Below are 21,397 nucleotides of genomic sequence, written 5' to 3'. Positions count from 1 at the left end.
GCACCATAGTAACCATTTGCCTGAGTTGTTTTATGATAGGAGGTCCAGGTAAGGAACACGGAAATAATAAGCCATCATCAACCAGAAAAGTTCAGGAAAGGTCCAAAGGAGACACCACATGTCTGACCACCTCCCAGAAGCCTTCTCACTGGCATCCATCTTGGCTGAACAAAGCGTCCACCACCAGGAAGGACTCCTGAGTCAGAATGATTGGCTAAAGACAACACAATCCCATCACCAGGAAACCAGAGACTGCGAACCACGTGGCAGAACAGTTCTCCTGGGTTCCTTTACCCTGCTACTCTCCGGCTGGGAGCCCTTTCCCAGTACAATCTCTTGTTTTGTCAGCACATGTGTCTCCTTGGACAATTCATTTCCAAGTGTTAGACAAGAGCCCAATTTCAGGCCCTGGAAGGGGTCTCCCTTCCTGCAACAAGTCCAGTGGTTAGGATTCTGCACTTTCACTGATGAGGGCGGAGTTTAATCCCTGGTCAGGGAACTAAGATCCCACAAGCTGCCCAGCCAGGCTAAAATAAATATAAAAAGGGGATGGTAATGGTATCTACCTCAAGGACTGTGAAGATTCAATGAGACTGCCTACAGAGTGCTGTTAAGACTTGGCCGTAGCCGCTACCATGGCAATTGTTACCATTGCCAGAGGCTGCACAGCTAGTGATGGCCAGTCCTAAACTAGAAGTTAGGCTCCCCCGCTCCGGGTTTCTTCCAGCTTGGAAATGTTTTACCGCCCAGGGCGGAGTAATCCAGCACTCTAGGGAGGCGCGCCTTCCGGGTCCCGCCCCCAGTCGCCGGCCCCGCCCCCTTCAGCAGGCCGGACGTCCGGTCCACGTGCGCGCGCTCCCGAGGCCCCGCCTGTCTTCAGAGAGCCACCCAGTAAGCGCCTCTGAGATTGGGCGAGCGGCGGCGGCCCAAGCCGGCTCTGAGTCCCAGGGTACGTAGCGCGCCGCATGGGCAAGTGGGAGCGGCCGGACCCGGGGGAGGGGGCTGGCCGGGTTGCGGCGCCTGGGGCCGCTTTGTCTACTCTGGCATTCAGGCCACCGCGCCTGTAGGGCCTCGTCCAGCCTGAAGGCATTGTGTCCAGGCGCCCTATTCTCGGCGCAGTAGTCATGTTGGGCTGGCGTAGAATACACGCCTTTCTTTTGAGTCTCGATTACAGTTTATTGAGCACATACTATGTAGCAGCTATTGGTCAAACGCTTTTACCTCCGTGGCTCATTGCCTTGACAACAACCCTACTAAGTAAGGTGATGTTTTACCAATTTTAGAGCTGTGGAAACTGAGAAAGGTTTACAACTAGAAAGCAGTGGAGATGGTGAATTTAAACCAAGGTTCAGGCCAAAGCCGCTCCCCTCGTAGCTCACTCGGTAAAGAATCTGCCTGCAGAGTGCAGGAGACCCGGGTTCGATCCCTGGGTCGGGATAAGGATCCCTGGATAAGGAAATGGCAACCCACTCCAGGGTTCTTGCTTGAAGAATTCCGTGGACAGAGGAGCTTGGCAGCTACAGTCAATGGAGCCGCAAGAGTTGACCCGACTTAGCGACTAAACCACCACCCCCTGCACTTCAGACCTTTGTGGTCAGATCTAAGTTTGATTTTTGAATTCAGCCTCTGCAATTTGCAGTTGTGTGACTGTGGGTACCGCTCCGACTCTTGTTTGCTCACATGAAACATCGGTGGTGTGGAGTTCCCAACTCTTGGCGTTTATGAAAAGGGCAGCCTACTTCTCTCCCCACTCCCCGCTTCCCAAATGGAGGCTTTGGCGCCTCTGGCGCTGAGTTTGTTTACGAAGTTTGCAAAAATTTTTCTCTCTCTTAGTTATGGGGAAATTTTCACCCGAATGAACCTTGACATTAAGTCCTAGTTTTAAAGTTGAGGAAATGGAAGGCTTTGAAATGTGTTTTCTTTGCGGCCAGTGGTGCAGATATATATTCGTTATATCTTAGGATCCTTCCATGTGGGCATATGCATCTTTTAGCCAAGATGGATCCTACCGAAAAGGCATCTGGGTAGATCATCCCTTGATATGATTCCTCTTTGGCCTCCTAGGAGCCTTTTCTGCCCATGTGTGTTCAGGGAGATCTCCTGACTTCAGGAATGAGAAATATGTGGTCTCTGCAGGGTCCGGCCTCCTCCCTTAATTGTCCCGCTATTAACATCTTGGGGTTTTTTGGTCAATAGAGAATGAATCTCCAATTTTTTTACCCTGGGGGGTGGGGGTGGGGCATCTGCCTCCTGCCTCAGAATGAGTAACTAACCCTAACCCTGCTTACCCATGAGCTGGACATTTAGCTGTGTGCTTCGTGTATGCAGGGGCTTCCCTGGTGGCTCAGATGGTAAAGAATGCCCAAAATGCGGGAGACCCAAGTTCGATCCCTGGGTGGAGAAAATCCTCTGGAGAAAGGAATGGCTACCCACTTCAATATTCTTGCCTGGAGAATTCCGTGGCCAGAGGAGCCTGGAGGCTACAGTCTATACGGTCGCAAACTGAACGACTAACACTTATATTTTGTGTATTCAATAGATGTTTTTTGAGGCCCTTCTACTTATTGGGCCCTGTTTTAAGCACCTTAAATACAATAGTGTTCAGATTCTAGGGGGAGAGGCAGATTACAGATTACAAATAATCATGTAGATATATTTGAGGGGTGATAATAAGCACAGTGAAGAAAAGTGGAACATGAGGGAAACGGAGGGGTGCTACTTTATATATTCAGGACAGTCTGATTGGGTAGCAGTGGGACAGAGAAGGGGAAAGGGGCCTTGTGACCTTTGGGAAAAGGGTCCTGTCCTGCATGTGGCGGGAACAGCCAGCATGTCCACAGGCCTGAGGTGGGAGGTACCCAACACAGTCAAGGGGCAGCAAGGGGCCAGGGTGACTGGAGGGTCTCATTTGATGGGGAGAGTGGGAGGAGGTGCCCAGAGAGGCTGGAGCTGAGTCTGTCCAGAGACACACAGGAACTCTGAGATGGAGAGGTGATGTGATCTGACTTAGGATCACACTAGCTGCTGTGTGACCAGCAGACTGTCAGGGAGCAAAGGTGGCAGCAGATGACTCAGAAGTCACTGCAGTGACCGGGAGCCAGATGCGGGGCTCCGGGAGGAACCAGGCATGTCTGGGAGGTAGAGCTGGCAGGGGGCAGGTGGGTTGGATGAAGATTGTGAGAGAGGAACCGGAAGGATGCTGAGGGTTTGGGGTTGAGCAACTGAAAGGACGGAGGTGCCCTTCAGGAAAAGGGAGTAGACCACCGTCGCCGACGTGTCACACGTTGAGTTAGGAAAGATGAGGTGATGGTGGCATATGGTACCTCATTCAGTCCTGATGAAACCCCTGTGCATAGTTATTATTATTGACTGCGCCATGCAGCATTCAGAATCCTAGCTCCCCCTCAGGGATTGAACCCAGGTCCCCTGCATTGGGAGCTTGGAGTCGTAACCGCTGGACCACCAGGAAAGTCCCAAGTAGTCATTATTAATCCCATTTTATACGTAAGGAAACAGAAGCCCACAGCGCTGAAGTATATTGCCCGAGGCCACATGACTGCCCAGCTCAGGCCCTGTGACTTCACAGCCCCTGAGGTTTGGCTTTCCCTGTGATCATTTTTCTTTGTGAACACTAGCATAGTTGTCCAGTCCAAACAACCTCCCTGTCCACCCATAAAACCTCCCTGGAGCAGTGATGTGTGCCTGGAGAGGGCTCTAGAAGAGAGACCTGCCTTCCCTTGGTGTTGGCAGGGCAGAGGGAGAGGCAGGCTGAGCGCCACACCTGCTCTGGGGACTCCCTCCAGCTCCTGGCAACCTGGAGGAGGAGGTGCTGACTTAATATAGGTCCAGCGGACGAGGAGAACTTGGACTCAGGTTTAAAGAGCAACCTCTCACCAATAATGAAAGATCAGGAGTTGGGAAAGCGTAGATAAAAATAGCACTTACTAGTTAACTGGAAAACAATATATTTTTGCAACCTCTGGTTCCACAAGAAAATAATTGGGTCCCAAGGTAGGGAACAACTCGTTTTCATGAATGATTATATTGATCATTGGAGCAAAGTGGATACACCCGCTTTGGAAAGTAATTCAAAAGAAAGGCTCGTGGCCTGTCAGGCCGGCCCAGGGTGAAATCATGAGAGGCTGCAGAGGAGGGAGGAGGCTGGAAGTTAATGAGGGAGCAGACTCCTGGCCCCAGCCGGCAGGTGTGGGGCTTTTGGTTGGGAGATGCAGAACAATAGAATTCGCTCCCAACCAAGCCCCGAGCTCTCCTGAGGGAGCAGAGAGTGTCCATTCACATATCAGTTCCTTACTCTGCTTGAAGCTGCTGGGTGTTCTGTTTGTCTCCACTTTTCTCCAGGGGGGATTTACTAGCAGTGAGCAGTGTGTTCTCATGGATAGAGGAGCACGCTGGGAGCCTCCTCTGTGCCGATGAAGGGAGAATGTGACCCCACGTATTTCCGGTCACCTTCCCTGCTCATGGAGTTGGTCAGTCAGTCATTCTACGATGCTCATCAAACACTATCAGCATGAAAAGGGAGCTTTGGTTGAGAGCTCCATGTGTGCTAAGTACTGTTCTAAGTACTTTACATATATTAATTCATTTACTTTTCATGGCAACCAGAGTAGGGCTCCTTAGCTCCATTTTACAGATGAAGGTTAAATAACTCAAAGGAAGGTTAAATAAGGTGACCAATATCACTCACCTGGTGAGTGACAGACCCTGGACCCTGGGCTAGGTGCTAGGGACAAAAGGGGCCAAGTGCTGGACACAGCTTGTGGCCTTGTGGAGCTTTTTTTATCTAACACATCCTCATGCAAACAGAAGCACAAAGCTGGGTGGGCACAAGGGAAGGAGAGGAAATGAAGTGGTGAGAGGTGTGAGGAGCCCAATTTGGGTTGGGGGGACAGGCTGCACTGAGAGAGGTGACCTGCTCCCTCCCACTGTTAGGTCCTGATTCAGAGTGACCACTCTGGTCCCTCAAAGCAAGGACCCCCATCCTTGATCCCCTCCCCTGCTTAGCACTGCTTCACATATCGTGAGCTTTCTCTTTCTATACCTCCCCTACTGCCTCCTTCAGTGAGTGTGAGCTCCGTGGGGGCAGGCGCCCTTGTTCTGAACAGTGCCTGGTGCCTGATTGGCGAAGGGATGACTCGAGGAGTCCGCCAGGTGAGGGCGGTGGACAGGGGAACCGCAGACGTGGAGGCTCCGAGGTAAGAAAGAGCCTGGTGTTCAGGGTCAGGCAGCAGGCGCATGTGATGAGCACAGGCGTGGACGAGGGGTGACGGAGGGGATGGGAGTAGGGTGGACAGTGCGGTATCACAGGACCCAGAGGCCTCTGAAGTCGAGGAGGAGGAGGAGAAACACAGCGAAGGTTTTAGATGGGAATGACAGGAGCAGATGTTCACATTAAGCCATGATCTTGGCCGCCTTGAGAGAAGCAAGGCAGGGACTGGGGGGGAGGGGGTGCCAGGTCACAGGCTCCTGCAGGGGTCTAGGCTCTGGGTGCGGGTGGCTTAGGTTAGCAGGGTGGGCATGGTGGACTGAGAATTCCCCAAACAGCAGGGGGTTGTCTGGAGGCCCGTGAAGCAGTCCACTCTCATTTTTCCCTAAGAAAAGCTGTCAGGGGAGATTCCAAGAGAGATCAACCTTCCCCAAATGTATTTTCTTTGTTGTCTCCGGACCATGGGGGCCCAAGAAGTCAAAACCAAAGGGCCCAGAGGTAGTGGCGCACAACAGAATTCCATCGTCACCTCGCAGGGCTGAAGACCCCCCTCTTCTGACCCCAGTCCTTACCCTTTCTTTACTCCCTGCTGCCTCCTATCGATGTGGAGACAGAGGGAGGAGAAAGATTGGATGTGGCTCCTCCCCCTCAGGATCCCAGGCCCAGGATCAGCTCTGGAATCCAGCTCCCACTCACTGGCTTCTCTTTGTCGCTGTGGGCCCCGGTGTTGTCCTTCCTTCTCCAGCTAAGCCAACGCTCTGAACAGCTTTGGGTGCTGAGGAGGGAAGACGACGGCCGGCCACCAGTCGGCGTGCCATCTGGTCACCCTGGGAAGAGCTCTGGACCACAGGAGGGGAGGAAGGACATGCAGCGTGGCTCACAGCCTACCCCAGGGCCGCTGCTGTTCTTCCTGCTGGAAGTCCAGCCCCACATTTACAGGTGTGGAGATGGAGGATCAGACGGAGGATCAACGGAGATCAGGCATTTGGGGCTCCGCTGTTTCTCTCTTCGGGGCGCTTCCCACCTTGGGCCAGGCTGCTGAGGAGGCTTCCCAAAGTCACGACTAGTTTTCTGGCAGAGTGCAGAGGCTGGGACCAGACCTCTCAGCTCCAGTCCACAGCCTTCCATTTTCACTGGGGTTCTGGTGTCTGATTGGCTGGGACGCGAGTTTCCGCCCTAGATTCAGAGGCAGGGGGCCAGGGTGAAGGCTGGGTTTCTTCTGCACTTTTTCTAAAGTTTCACTGGGGATTCAGATCACAGCCAGCTTTAGGATGGCAGTGCAGTGAGGGGAACTGAGGTGGATTCTACGAAGTGATGATTTTTGAGCCACACCAGGAAGAGGATGTTGGAGGTGGTCGCCGCTCCAGTAGGTGCCTGGGGCAGAGCTATGGGGCAGGTCTGGGTGGACCAGGGGCCTGACTTCCAGGCAGCTTGGAACCTAAACCTTTCCTCCTTGCTGAGCCTTGAGAGTTCAGTGGGCCCTTGGGTCAGGGCGGCTCCTGGGGGCGGACCAGCGCTCCCCAGCCCCAGGGTGAGTACCATGTGACAGCTCTTGGTCACCTGTCAGTGTTCCCTTCTTGGCTGGTTTCATTTGTTACTGTCTGTCTCGCCAAGCTTTCCTGAGGGGCAAGACCTGTGTTTTGCTTTGATTGCTGCAAAGCCCACAGGGGCTCAGTCAGCAGTTTGTGAGGGCGCGAGCTATGGAGGGGCTTATAGGACTGGAACAGCTGGTATTTGTCTGGCCCCTTCAAGCCAGGGGCTCACAGCCTCCTGGGGCATGCATGCCTCCATCCCTTCGCCCTTCCCAGTGGAGGCCAAGCCGCTGTGAGTCTCTTTATACAATCGGTCAGTCAGGGCCCCAAGAAAGGGAGAATCTCACTAGGTTACCCCAGGAGCCAGGGGCAGACCCTGAGCCTGTGCCGTAGTGGTCATCTGTTAGACTCGGCCCCCTGTTCTGCAGAGGGAAAACCAGTGTGATTGTCAAGAAATCATTTTTCTTTGACCCCTGCAGACAGACTCACCCTCCTTATTTCGTCTTAATCTAAATGTAAATTAATTTCCCATTCCCTGAGTACATGAAGGCAGAGGTCTGGACAGAGTTAGGAGCCCCGATTTCCATCCAGGCTCTGTTTTTAGCTGTGGTCCTGGGCAAGTCCCGTCTTCTCTGGTCCTCAGTCTATACCATCATAAAAAAAGAGCCCGTCCCAAGCCCTGTGACACGACAGAACCACCTGGGTGCCTCCACCCCTCTCCCCCGAGGTCTGGTGCAGTAGGTCTCCAGAAGGGTCCCGTCCTGTATACAGGCAGGAGGTGAGGTCAGCTCGGCCACGTGGTCTTCCAGGCCCCTTTACCCAACCCAGTAAACTTGTTCTCATTGATGAGGTGTCAGGCCCCTGTGGAGAAGCAGGCCCGGTCCTTTCCCTCAGCTGCGGCCAGTTCTCCGGCCCCACCACGTCCCTCCAGGCAGGTCTTCAGCAGAAGAGAAGACCCAGGGCTTTAGGGACAACAGGAGACAGTTGGGATGAAGAATGCCACTGTTGGGTATTCCATTTCAAAGTATCAGCTGAGTGGACGAAAAAAAATTTCTTTCACAGCTGAATCCAATCCTTAACTCCTCTTTTGTAAGCTGTGGGGAGACCTACCTGAGGGCAACTCCAGTCTCAGAGATTGAGGAGCAGACTTTGTAAACGGTTTAATAATTTAGTCAGAACTCCGTTTGGGTGGTGACTGGTGGATATTTTCCTCTCTCCATCCCAGGCTCCCCTGAATGAGAATGAGCCCGGGCAGATTTCAACTTCTAGGTTGGTGTCACCTCGAGGCACCCAGCCAGCCAGCCCACATCCGAGCCGCCGCCTCCCCATCACTGGTGTGTCCTCAGGGGAGGCAGGCTCATTTCAGTATTGTTGTTCAGTCGCTAAGTCGTGTCTGACTGTTTGTGACCCCAAGGACTGCAGCACACCAGGCCTCCCTGTCCCTCATCATTCTGGAGTTTGCCGAAGTTCAAGTCTGTTGAATCAGTGATGCCACCCAACCATCTCATCCTCTGCCGCCCTCTTCTCCTTTTGCCCTCAGTCTTTCCCAACATCAGGGTCTTTTCCAGTGAGTTAGCTGTTCATGTCAGGTGGCCTAAGTATTAGAGCTTCAACTTCAGCGTCAGTCCTTCCAATGATTATTTAGGGTTGATTTCCTTAGGATTGACTGGTTTGACCTCCTTGCTGTCCAAGGGACTTGCAAGAGTCTTCTCTAGCACCACAATTTGAAAGCATCAATTCTTTGGCACTCAGCCTTCTTTATGGTCCAACTCTCACATCTGTACATGACTACTGGAATATAAGCTCAAGCAAAGTGTAATCAGGACAGTAAATCTGCTGTTTAACCAAAAAAAAAAAAAGTCCTGTGACAGATTTCAAGGTCCTGGAAACCCTTCCTTTGACACTTTTGAAGGAAGGATGAGAGCGACCTGGCCTTGGATATAATTTCTCCCAGCTTGGGAACAAAGTCCAAGACATGGTAACCATGTTTACTGAAAATGCAACATAGCTTAAAATCCACTGCAAGAGTCTGCAGTTGCAGGAATGGAGACCTAATTTCATGAAAGTCTTTTCCTTTCCATGCCTTGCCACATGAGCATAACCCCCAGCGTCCACCCTGCACCAGCACCCTCACCTCTTTTCCTGGGCATTTACCATGTGAGTGGTAGTGTGCTAAGGGCTGTAGATGCATTTTCTCAATCTGCAGAGTTTTTGCACAACGGCTTTAGTAGGCAGGTCCTGTCATCCCCATTTTACCCCATTTTATGGATGAGAAAACTGAGGTTCCCAGAGGCAAGTGACTTGCCCTGGATTGCATGGCATGTAAGTGGAAGAGCTGAATTTGAAGGGATCCATGCTTCTAGCCTCTAGGTGTATTGCAGCTTCGTCTGAGAGCCACAGGTCACGATGCCAGGTTTAAGGCTGTCTACCCATCAAGCCTGTCATCCTTTCCTCATTATTCTTGGCATGCTCCATCCTTCTCCAAACCTTGGGCTAAAACTGCTGCCGCTGGGCTCCCCACCTGGGTCACTTTTTCTATGAGGAGGAGGGATTATTCCTCTCAGTCCCGACCAGCTGCCCAGGCTGTCCCAGTGCTAGTGCTGGGGCACGCGGGGCAGGCCGTTTCCTCCCGTGAGCCTCTGGTCCAGACAAGGAAGTGGGGGCTGGCGGCATGCTGGGGGCATCTGGAGAGTGCCTTGGGTTCACCCCAGAGGGACAGCTGTCCCTTTCCTGTGGGAAGTTTGCCCTCAGTGGGGTATCACCGCCTCCAGAAAGCTCTCTGCCTAACAGCACTTGACCTCGCTCTGCCTGCTCAGCATTTTGATGGCTAAATTTGCATAGTGTTAGAATTTGCCTTCTCTGTGACTGTTTTTAAAAGAATACCAGAGGCCTCTGTTAAAGAGTTTTCTGTCTCAGGTGGATCTGGAGCCACTGAGGCTCAGGCCGCGGCACTCCTTGGCTTTGCCTGCCTTTGCCTCACCTTCCCCAGCCTCTTGGCCCCACCCTGACCGGGCTGCTCTGTCCCACAGGAAGGTCCTTCCAGCGCTCCTGTGGAGGACCCTCACCACTGCAGAGCTTGGCCCCTAGTGACTCCGGGCTCCTGGTTCTCCGTCTCACCGACCTCCCTCCTTCCTGGGAAGATGTTCTTGGTGGGCCTGACAGGGGGCATCGCTTCGGGCAAGAGCTCGGTGATCCAGGTGTTCCAGCAGCTGGGTTGTGCGGTGATCGATGTGGACGTCATTGCCCGGCACGGTGAGTTGTGGGCACAGCTGTACCCTGCAGCTCCTCTCTGCTTCCTTCCTTCCGTCAGGCCTCACCTTTTTCCAGGCCTTTCCCATCAGCCTGGTCTCCTGCTGCCACCCCCTGTGGCCCCCTCTCTTCTGCTCACTCGTCCCTCCCCCTCCCCTCACCCCATGACCAACACGAGGGATTCTGGGTGCTCTGGTCCCCTCCCTAACTGCTTTCCCTCCTCTGATCTTTAAAACATTATTTACTTATTTCTGGCTACACTCGGTCTTCATTGCTGCACAGGCTTTTCTCTAGTTGCAGCGAGAGAAGGTTGCTCTCTGGTTGCGGTGCACAGGCTTCTCATTGCGGCACTTCTCTTGTTGTGGAGCACAGGCTCTAGACACACGGGCTCAGTAGTTTTGGCATGTGGGCTTAGTGGCCCCCTCAGCATACGGGATCTTCCTGAACCAGGGATTGAACCCAGGTCTCCTGCATTGGCAGGTGGATTCTTAACCACTGGACCATCAAGGAAGTCTCCCTGATTTTGTTTTTGCTCCAGCTGAAAGAAGCACCCCTGGGTTGCCCCATCATTTTGCCTGTAGCCCCTGGGAGTCCCCTTGTTGGCCTGGAGGCTCCAGAGAATGACGCAGGTTCCTCTTCCTGCCCCAGTTGTCCAGCCGGGATACCCCGCCCACCGGCGCATCGTGGAGGCCTTCGGCACCGAGGTCCTGCTGGAGAACGGCGACATCGATCGCAAGGTCCTGGGCAACTTGATCTTTAACCAGCCCGACCGGCGGCACCTGCTCAACAGCATCACCCACCCTGAGATCTGCAAGGAAATGATGAAAGAGACCTTCAAGTACTTCCTCCGGGGTAAGTCCCGGACCTGGGACCAGGCAGGGCAGAGCCAGTTCCTCCAGGCACGAACCCTTCTGTGCAGAGAGATTGTCCATGGAGGGAGGAACCAGTTTTCATGCAGGCTGTCGAATTCACTCTGCTCATTGGCATCCCCTGTGCAGCCGGGTACCAACCTCAGAAAGATGAAGTGATGTCCCTCAACTCTTAAGGGAGTGGACAGTTTAACGAGAAGAGGCGCTTGAGGCTTTTGAGCACTGAACTCCAGGAAGCTGATTTTTCTCATAGGGGTGGGAGTAATAATGATGTTGTTGTGGTTTAGTCACTAAGTCTTGTATGACTCTTGTGACCCCATGGACTGTAGCCCGCTAGGCTCCTCTGTCCATGGAATTCTACAGGCAAGAATACTGGAGTGGGTTGACATTCCCTTCTCCAGGGGATCTTCCCGACAGAGGGATCAAACCAGCATCTCCTACACTGCACGCGGATTCCTTACTGCTGAGCCACCTGGGAAGCTTCAGGGAATAATAATAGCTGACGAATAATGGAGTCATAAGACCAGAGTTTAAGTCCCAGCCCTCATGGTTTCCAGCTGCATGACTGTCAGGGTGAGCCCACCCCTATGCCTGTTTCCTCCTCCGCAAAGTGAGGCTAATAATACCATCTCGAAAGTTCTTAGGGACTAAGAGTCCACACCGTGACTGTGGGTCACCAAGCAGATGTAAACCGTGGTCAGAGTTGGTGCTGGTTGAGCTGCCTGGGAGAGTAAGTTTGCAGGGTGGGAGGTAGGGAGGCTCCAGAATGGCCAGTGCCGGCAGGGGTGGATTCCAGTGGAGGATAATCCTTCAGGGCTGGGCCTCAGTGGAGAGAGCAAGCCGGACATGTGCAGGGCCAGCCAAGTGATGGGGCAAGTCTGGAGGAGGGGAGCGTATTTGGCAGCCTTTTTCCCAAGCTGTACGCCACAGTCCAGGCACAGTTCTTCAGAGTGGCATGGGGTAGGGGTGGCCTGATCATTACTGTCCAGGATGGGGTGAGCCCCCAGGAGAAGGGGGAGAGCCCAGAGCAGTGGCTTGGAATCAGACGATAGGCTGGCCCGGGGCCCTGCAGAGCTGCCTGCCAGCCTCTGGGACGTGGGGCCTCCAGCCCAGGCTCTGCGTTGAAGGCCTGCCTGCTTGTCTGCCATCAGTCACCAGTCACGAGGCTGAGACTTTGCTTCCCGGAGGCTATGAGGAGCCTTCATGCTTTTTTTCCAGACTTTTGCACTGTGATCATGGCCAAATTCTCTCATGCATCAGGTTCTCATGTACAGAGTGGGTACCTTACCCCCCAGACCCCACCGCCCCGGCCAGTACCTCCCTGCCGAAGGGAAGGAATGAATTGACAGACAGCCTTGATATTGACACTCCCTTCCCTGACCCCGAGCCCTGGCCAGGCAGGAGCGGATCTGGGTGTCCTCCCTGCCAGACCAGCCTTTGCTCCCCATCTCCTTGTCGTAAGCCTCCTTCCCCACCGCCTCCCTCAAGGAGAGTCTCTGGACTCTTGCTGCCTTTGTCCTGCCTCTTGTGTTTATGCCAGGACCCCTCCTGTCCTCCCCCGCCCCATCCGCCAACCAGGAGTGGGGCCTTCTGCCTTTCATTCCTGCCCTTTCGAGATCTCTCCCAGGCCAGGCATGAGTATGTACGTCTGCAGGGCTTCAGGGAGGCAGCGACTCTCCCCTTACGAAATTACGCATCGGATAATGTCACCTGCTCCAAAGTTCTCCTGCTGTGTCATCTACCCAGCCTCCCCTCTCCCCAGCCACCACCACTTAAATAAAAGCCAGAAAGCTCTTTTCAGCTCGATAAGGTGAAAAATGGAGACGACAGCTGTGGCTTCCTCAGTCCCAGTTTTCCCCTGATGAGTATAACAAATACAACTGTCAGAGTTGGTATAATCAAACATCAGATAAGATCACCAGCTGTTGGGAGGTCTCCGCGTAGGCAGACGGATGTCTTAATAGAGTCAGGATGGTTTGCAGAGCTTATCAAGCAGGAACGATGTGACAGCTGAATAGCCCTTTGCCAGCGAACCAAAGAGCTGGCCGCGAGCTCCCGAGAGGGGCTGAGGAGAAAGGACAGTGACAGGAGAGAAAGGGACGGGAGCGGAGCAGAAAAGGGAGATAAAAGGCCCAGGGAGGATCTGGACTCGGCTCCTGCTTTGGGCTGGAGAGGAGCCTGCGCTGCCAGCCTCCTTCCTCCAGGAACACTGGTAATGGAAGTAATAGCGACTATCATCTGTGGAGCCTCAAGTGAGGGTCTGGGTGATGGGGAGCTGAGTGGTTTACAAACTTTTGTTCTCGTAGTCCTTACTATCTTCCTGTGAGGCGGGTCATCTTTTCACCCGCCGACATAGGCTTGGCTTGGTAAGGGGGCCAAAGTGAAACAGCGGGGGCCACACACCGAGGCGCATCCCAGAGCCCATTCCCTCAAGCTTGGCTTCACCTGAAGGCGTCTCTTGGGTTTCCTGAGCCTCGAGCCCTGAGGAACAGGAAACCCAGAGGCTTGGGTCACCGTGTCCCCAGTACCACCTGGGGTGCAGCTTCGCTATGACCCCCTGAGATGGTACCACATATGGTTGGAAGTGTTCACAGTGTGTCATCTTCCAAGCCAGGCAGGCGTCTCTGGGCCAGAGCCAGCGCCCAGCCCTTTCTCACTGCTCCTGGACCCATGCCAGCTTGTTGACACTTACACAGTGGTCACTGGTGTCGAGAACTAGGAGCCCAAAGTGTTTCTGGGTGAGTAGCTCAGGGACTTGTCTGCTCACAGTGGGTGAGGGCGCCGCCCCCTTAACTGGCCTTGGCTTGTATTGGGTTGGCCAGAAAGTTCATTCAGGTTTTTTCATAGGATGTTGCAGGAAAACCCGAATGTACCTTTTGGCCAACACAATAGTAGGTGGGCTAGACAGCATCATTTACCCCTCGGGAGTTGGTTCTGTAGTATCAGTCATAACCACCCACCACCTCCAAACCAGTACGTGTTCTCCCTGGCTGGAGCTCTACCTCTGATGCCACGAAGCAGCCTCTTTCCTTTGGGGCAGCTCCCGCTGCCCACATATGAGTTTTTTGGGGAGAATCTATAGATAGCCTTGCCGGACTCTTCAGCAGGGAGCCAGGCTTGGACCTGGCTCCTGGCTCCTGGGGGTGGAGAACCTCTTTTTTTTTTTTTTTTTTTAATTTATTTTTGGCTGTGCTGGGTCTTCGTTGTTGCTTGCCCTGGGCTTTCTCTAGTTGTGGCAAGTGGGGGCTACTCTCTAGTTGTGGTGTTCAGGCTTCCCATTGTGGTGGCTTCTCTTGTTGCAGAGCACAGCCTCTAGGGTGCGCGGGCTTCAGTGGTTGCAGCACATGGGCTCAGTAGTTGTAACTCTTAAGCTCCAGAGCATGCGGTCAGTAGTCGTGGCATACTGGCTTAGTTGCCCCTCGGCATGTGGGATCTTCCGGGACCAGGAATCAAACCCATGTCTCCTGCATTGGCAGGCGGGTTCTTTACCACTGAGCCACCAGGGAAGCCCTTTTTCCTCTTTTTTTGAGGAAAGGTGGGTGAAATGGGGCAGAAAGGACCCAGCTACTCCCAGAAACTCTCTCCAGTTTCCTATAATTCAGCTGTGTCATCTCCCTGTTCAGAAATGGCAACTCTTTGGGTTTCAGATCAGGGGAACCCAACCCTTTGTGACTGCTCTGTCAGCTTTGCCTCACTCTGCTCCAGGCCCCCACTTCAGCCAGAGCTGCTCCCATTCCTGGAACCCTCACCTCCGCCCACCTCATTTTCAAGTCTCAGAGGTCCAACCTGCTTTTCAAGGCCACTACAAATGCCATTCCTTCTATGAGATCTTCCTGGATCATCCACCCCAAAATGACTTTCTGCAACATTTTGTCCTGAGTGGCATTGGAACCAGCTAACATTCAGGTTATTGGAGAAGGAAATGGCAAGCCACTCCAGTATTCTTGTCTGGAGAATCCCAGGGACAGGGGAGCCTGGTGGCCTGCTGTCTATGGGGTCGCATAGAATCGGACACGACTGAAGCGACTTAGCAGCAGCATTCAGGTTATGCCTTTCCTTAGAAGGTCTCCCCACTCTGCCGGGGAGCTCCTGATGGTGGGGGACATTGTTTTTGGCTCATTCCCACGCTGAGCACGTAGTCCTGTGTGTGCTTACAGAATTGAATTTGTGCATTTCCTGGCCTCTCCCCAGGATACCGCTACGTGATTCTGGACATCCCCCTGCTTTTTGAGACCAAGAAACTGCTCAAGTACATGAAGCACACAGTGGTGGTATACTGGTGAGTGTGTGCACAGCCTGGCCCGTCTGAGGCTGGAAAGGAGCACCCCTGGGTAAGGCGCATACCTGTGAGATGGCCCATCGCATTTTACCCTTTCCCCACATGGTGACCAGGAGGCCCAGGGGGTTTGGGTAGCAGTGCCCAGAGCCTGTAGAAACTGACCTCTATAGAGCCAGGCCCAGACGTGCCTGGGGATGGATGTGGGAAGTGATGGCCCCCAGGTGTCTCTCGAGTGCTTGGGAAGGGCTCCCCCTGCTGGCTCTTGGAGGCATTTCAGTCCAGATGCTGGGCCCTGCCCTGGGGGACAATGTTCTTATTCAGTGGTTTCCTTTTCCCTCCTGTAACGCTTCTCAACTTTCCAAACAGCTCCCACATCAATTTACCTCTCAACATAAGGTAGTCAGGACAGGAGTTGATATTTCTGGGGTATAGGAAACTCAAGGCAGGAGTTACAGAATTTGTCTAGGTCACCCACTGGCAATATGTATGAACTGAAAGTTGCAGAGAGGGAGCTGTCAGAACTCAGCTAAAGAAGGCGCTTTGTTCTCAGAATCCCTCGGGACACGGAGCACACCGGTATCCAGGTTTGGCAAACAAGAGGATCAAACTGTCAGAGAAAATGAGTCATAGTCCCAGTGGGGTGTGAGTGTAGATGAGGCTTCAGGGTGTCTTTGCCTTCCAGAAACTTCCGGGAGGCCACCCACAGATTCAGCAGGCAGAGGTGGGCCCTTGGCTCTGCGGGCATTTGGGGCACAGGGTGGCTGTCAGGAGACCAATGCAGGGGAGGCTCCTGGAGCACCGGAGGCAGGGCCCGGAGTGCTCAGCACCCCCAGCACCACCCTGCCCTCCCAGCTCCCAGCCCTGGGCTGTCACTTAAAGGCAGGCTGAATCTCCTGAGCCTGGAGCAGGGACTCGGGCATCCTCTTCTTTCCCCCGCTGGCCTGTGTCTACCCGTGTAAACCTGTATCCTCTCTGGGTTCTTTGTTCCCTGTTTGGGAAAGACTGTCAACTGAGGCCAAGCAGACTCCATGAAGACAGAGTTCTCTTTGCCTTGGAGTTTTAATATAATTCCAAACTTTGTACCAAGGGATCGGAAAAAAAAAAAACCACCTCAGAGTATAATGTTTAAGTGAAAGTGTTAGTCGCTCAGTCGTATCTGACTCTTTGTGACTCCATGGACTGTAGCCTGCCAGGCTCCTCTCTCTATTTTACAGGCAAGAATACTGGAGTGGGTTGCCATTCCCTCCTCCAGGGTATCTTCCTGACTCAGGGATTGAATCCAGGTCTCCTGCTTTGCAGGCAGATTCTTTGTCCTGAGTAAACAAATTAAGACCCGGTTGCATCTGCAGTCACCAGGTGACTCAGGCCTACGTTTCCCACCTTCCTCCTCCCATGCTTTCCTTTTGCCAAGAACAGAGACAGCCGTGGCTCCTGGCAGATAGATGGGGCTTTGTGGATTTGCCAGCTTCCCAGGAGATCCTCCAGCCCCACTCACTGGCCAGAGCCTTCCCAGGGTCCTGGGTACCATACATCCCCCACTGTTATCACATGTGGTTGTATGACTCTTGAGAGATACCCAGGAGATAAATGAAGGATTATTTGTCTTTCATAAAAGGAATCCACACTCAACAAAAATAAGTCCATCCCCACATGGACTCCTTTAACTGGCAAACTACCCCTTGGGCATTTGAGCTAATATGGGGGATTTACCAAAGTGTGATTATACCAAAAAGTGATTATTCATTTTTTTGAGGAGCTTGCCAATTGTGGGGTAAATGTTTGGGCAAAAGTTCCCTTACCCCAAACAACATCAGTCCTTAAACTAATCACATGGGACTCTCGCTGAGCTTCCAGGAAGGGCTGTTGGCGAGTTCCACGTTCACATCCTGGGAGGCCCACTGGTCTCAGCCTCACCCTCTGAAGGATGAGTGCTCACTGGTGGCCCCAAGCCATCTCCATTCTCTCAGCCTGACTTTCCCAGCCACAGATCTGTAGAGTCCCTGACAAGGATTGCATATAGTCCTTGTTCTCAGCCAGGTGGGAACTGGCCCCATGACCTTGAGAGCATGCTATCCTCCTAACAAAGGAAGTCAGAAGTCCTACCAACTTTTCAAGGCCAGTACAAACGCCATCTTTATATAAGGTCTTCCCTGATTGGTCAGCCAGAAATGACTTTCTGCCGCATTTGGTCCTCAGTGGCTTTGGAACTGGCTAGTGTTCAGGTTATATCTGTCCTTTCTGTCTTCACATCCCAGGAGGTCCTCAGGTCTAGGCCACAAGTAGACTAAAGGGACTAAACTGTAGTCATCAGATCTTCCCATCTTATAACTGGAAAAAAACTGGCCTAGTGGCAAAGCAGAGAGACCCCCAGATGGCAGAAAACAGCTGCTGCAGCCATTTCCCGCCTTGTTCCCATCTAGGGGCTTAGGCAGTCAGAGAGCTAGGGGGCTGCTAGAGATGCTCCTGCTCCAGAGGACAGCCGGACGGTGCCTGTGTAGCCAAAGCAGGCCAGGGAGCTTGCTGAGGAAGGCCCAGGCAGTAACATCAGAGCAGGCAAGAGAGGCATTCTTTGTATTTCCTCTGGAGCTGGGAGACTGGGTGCTGCTCGGCCTACTGTGCTGTGCTCAGTCCTGTCCCAAGGGCCAAGGGGATCCGGTTCTCAAGTCCTTGCTCCTGTTGGAAGCACGTTGGGGCATCTCGCTTCCTCCGTGGCATCCAGCCCAGCGGCCACCGTCTCAGCACAGCCCTTGTGCCCTGAATGTGCCGGGGTGGGTGTGGGGAGACCAGGAGAGGGCTCTTTGTGGAAGCCCAGGAAGCTGATTTTTTATGCCGCAGGCCCTGGTCCCCAGGGGAACTGCAGGAAGCATTTAGCTTGCAGACCCAGGCCTTTCAGCAAAGGTCATCCATTCAGGGATGCAGGATGTCGCTGATTCCAGGTGACCAAATCCTCCCATCTTAAAAACCAAGGAATCTCGGGCCTGGTAGCCAAGCAGAGAGACCCTAGATGGCAGAAAACAGCTGCTGCCCCCCTTTCCCCTCCCCATTTATACTAAGGGTCTTAGGTAGCCCACAGCGGTGCTAGGGTGCTCACGAAGAGTGGGGTAAGGTGGAGGGAGCCCGAGCTTCCAGGGCTGCTCACCCCTATAACGAGGGATGAGGGAGGCCGGAGCCTGCAGCGTCTGAGCAGCCCTTCTGCCTGGTCCTTAGTGACCGCGACACGCAGCTGGCCCGGCTGATGCGGCGGAACAATCTGAGCCGCGAGGACGCAGAGGCCAGGATCAAGGCCCAGCTGCCCCTGAAGGACAAGGTCCGCATGGCCCGCCATGTTCTAGACAACTCGGGCGAGTGGAGCGTCACCAAACGCCAGGTGGTCCTGCTGCACGCGGAGCTGGAGCACTCCCTGGAGTACCTGCCACTGCGGCTCGGGGTCCTCACGGGGCTGGCCGGCATCGTCGGTCTGCTCTACCTGCTGACCCACTACCTCCTGCCTGCCCCCTAGCTGGACCCTCCAAGGCAGGAACTGCTGGGTCTCCATCTTCTCAGAGGCTGGAACCAGGTAACAAATGCATCGGGTTTCCTCCCAGCCCCTCGACACACGCACTCTGGATCTGGGCTGGAGCCCTGCCCTGGGCCTACCTTTCCTCTGGGCACATACTACATTCTGTCTGAGGCAGGGAAACAGCCCTCTGTCAGCAGATGATCCTTTCCACCTCCCCCAGAGCCCCTCCCTCTGGAACCCCCCACAGAACAGTGTCCATGAGAGGGTGTGGCAGTAACAGTGAGAGACTATTGTTAATTTCTTGTGGGTGGGGGTGAGGAGCACTCTCAGGGGCCGTCACCAGTGTTTAAAGCTGGGAGGATCCCTGGGACTGAACCATCTCCAAGCACGTGCCCCATCATGGCCAGAATGTCCTTTTAGTGGACATCGGGGAATCAGTTTGGACCAAAGGCTGCCACCTTCAAACAGGACTACCCCATAGACTGAAGCCCTCAGCTAGGATACAGGAAGGATTCCCTTGTGGGTGATGCTATATCCAGGCAGAGGCCAGGCCTCTTCTGAGATGACCCACCGTCCCCCCGTGGCATTTGCCCAGCACTCCCTGCAGCCCGCTCCCTGCCTCCTACCACTCTACCTCCCTGAGCTCTTGGTGGTCCCCGTGCACCTGGATGTTTCTTGCCTCTGTGCCTTTGCCTTGTTGCTCCCCAATCTAAAATAACCCTTCTGCCCCCCCCCCCCCCCAACTGGTTACCTTCTAACTCAGGCACCACCTGAAGCTCCAGGTGGGGTTAGGTGCTCTGGGTTACCACCCTGCCACCACCATCATGTTTTACCTGAATCCACAGTATAATCAACCAAAAGCTGGTTGGTCTCTCCTGCTAGACTGTAAGCCCTCTGCGGGCAGAAACTGTGTCTTATTCATTTCTGTTCCTGGTGCAGAGCCTGAGTTACCACTCTTGCTGAATAAAGTGTGTTGATCTGAAATGCCCCATGCTGCCAGTGTACCCCCAGCATCACTGACCAACTGAGGTTCCCAGACTCCGCTCAGACCATTTGGGCTTAAGCGTGGCCTCCTCCCACACCAAGACCTGGGCCCTTCACTCCCCCAGCCCCAGAAGGTACAGTCACCCTCTTGACTTCATCCAGAAGGACTCAGCCAGGTCCAGACGTACCTGTGTGAGAGGACTGGAGGTGCTGGGGCAGCCTCACATCCACGTACTCCATCTTCCTTCCCCAACCCAATTAGACCAGTGTGGACATCAGCTTCCTTTTGCCAGAGCCGGCAGACCTGCTGATGTGTTGATCCTGCGGCCAGCAGCCTATTAAAGCCAGAAATGAGTGTGACAAATGCGACTGCTGTGGTGGCCACATTCAGTGCCCCCTTTCCCCAAGCTGCTCATACTTTAGAGACCAGCTCATTAACTCACTGCAAACCCAGAAGGGGCTGAGGCTCGTCAAGGAAGCTGCAGAGTGGGTCCAGGGCTGGATGAGAACGGCAGAGGGTGGCTGCTTCTGTGGTTTGAGACCCGGCAAGAGGGGGGAAAGAAGGGAAGGTATGGACCCCTCCCAGCACCATTACCCCAGGCATGGAGAAGATGGCTCCTCTTGAAGACCTGTGACATGCTGATACCACTGCATTGTAACACCCGGAGGTAACATAGTGATTATTCTGATTCTCGGCCCAGTGGGATGAGCTGGTTTGGGTCAGAGCCACGGTTCAGAACTCTGCCTGCTGTGTCCCAGGGCCTGCTGGGAGGGAGCAGACTTGGGATCCCTGTGGCCCATTATGCTCTGTCTCCTATCTGTGTGACCTCCTGTCTTCATGATGTTTATGTCAAGGAATCTAATATGTGGAGGACCACAGAAACCCTTTGTAAACCATAAAGCTCGAGTTATTTTCTTCCCTGCCCCAGTATACCGAATTGGATGCAAGAATGTCAGAGGATGGCCAGTCGGGAAGGTGTGGAGAAAACGCCAGCCCGGCCTCCTCTTCCCAGGCTTGTGGCCCAAGGCGGCCTTACACGAGTCCTGCTTCCTCTGGGGCATCACTGCGTGTCTAGGTCGCTCCGGAGCCCCTTGGATAAAGCAAGAGCATGTCCCCCGCCCCCACAAGCCCTGGTCCCGCAACCCGGCGGCACCCTCCGTTCCGGCCGGCAGGTGGCAGCACCCGCCCGGATTGGGGTCGGGCTTCGGCGGCCAGCGCTAGCCAAGCGATCACTAACTTTCTCCCGGTGGCGATCCCTTCTCTCCTCCCTGGCCGCGGCCGGCGTCAGATTCCCCCGCAGCGGCGGAGGCGCGGGCGCGCGGCCGGGCCCGGGGCGCTAATTAACAAGCCGTGCGGCTCGCCGCGTCCTCTTTGCTGGAGCTGCGGGACCCGGGCGCCGCGGGGCGGAGGGACATGTCCCCATTCCACCCGTGTGCCAGGGTGACCGGTCTCCCACCCTCCAGCCGTGCGCTCGGGCCCTGCTGCTCTCCGTTAACCCACTTGAGGCCTCACCACCCCGGCGCGGAGCAATAAAGACGCCGGCGAGGGCTGCAGGCGTATCGGCCTCCAGGCGCGGGATAAAGGGGACAGGCAGGCCGCTAAAACCATCCTCAGGCCCAGGCCGGCCCTAGGGTGCTTAGCAGAGCCTTACTGTCCAAAGCACCTCCCGCAGCTGTCTCCTGAAATCTCCCAACTCTGAGAAAGAGTGCAGGAGGCAGAGCTAGAATTTGAGGCTCAGAGGTTGAGCCCCGGAGGCCCGC

General features: G+C 54.3%; 1 protein-coding gene across 1 annotated transcript; it reads left to right on the top strand.

The window, feature by feature from the left end:
- Positions 1 to 835: 835 nt before the first annotated feature.
- On the top strand, positions 836 to 19,639 carry DCAKD (dephospho-CoA kinase domain containing). The gene is made up of 5 exons (XM_061144249.1): positions 836 to 949; positions 9,786 to 10,008; positions 10,654 to 10,857; positions 15,066 to 15,153; positions 18,361 to 19,639. Exons 2-5 carry the CDS (start codon positions 9,897 to 9,899, stop codon positions 18,650 to 18,652), a joined length of 696 nt encoding a protein of 231 aa, XP_061000232.1. The 5' UTR covers positions 836 to 949; positions 9,786 to 9,896; the 3' UTR covers positions 18,653 to 19,639.
- Positions 19,640 to 21,397: the final 1,758 nt, after the last annotated feature.

This window comes from Dama dama, chromosome 5 (genome assembly GCF_033118175.1).
Source record: "Dama dama isolate Ldn47 chromosome 5, ASM3311817v1, whole genome shotgun sequence".
NCBI lineage: Eukaryota > Metazoa > Chordata > Mammalia > Artiodactyla > Cervidae > Dama > Dama dama.
This window is presented reverse-complemented; position numbering and strand designations above follow the sequence as displayed.

Bases quoted from the DNA above. Each gene is read 5' to 3' on its own strand.
- DCAKD (XM_061144249.1), top strand. From the start codon at position 9,897: ATGTTCTTGGTGGGCCTGACAGGGGGCATCGCTTCGGGCAAGAGCTCG. The intron at 10,858-15,065 runs GTAAGTCCCGGA...GCCTCTCCCCAG, and splicing joins CTTCAAGTACTTCCTCCGGG to GATACCGCTACGTGATTCTG. The intron at 15,154-18,360 runs GTGAGTGTGTGC...CCTGGTCCTTAG, and splicing joins CACACAGTGGTGGTATACTG to TGACCGCGACACGCAGCTGG.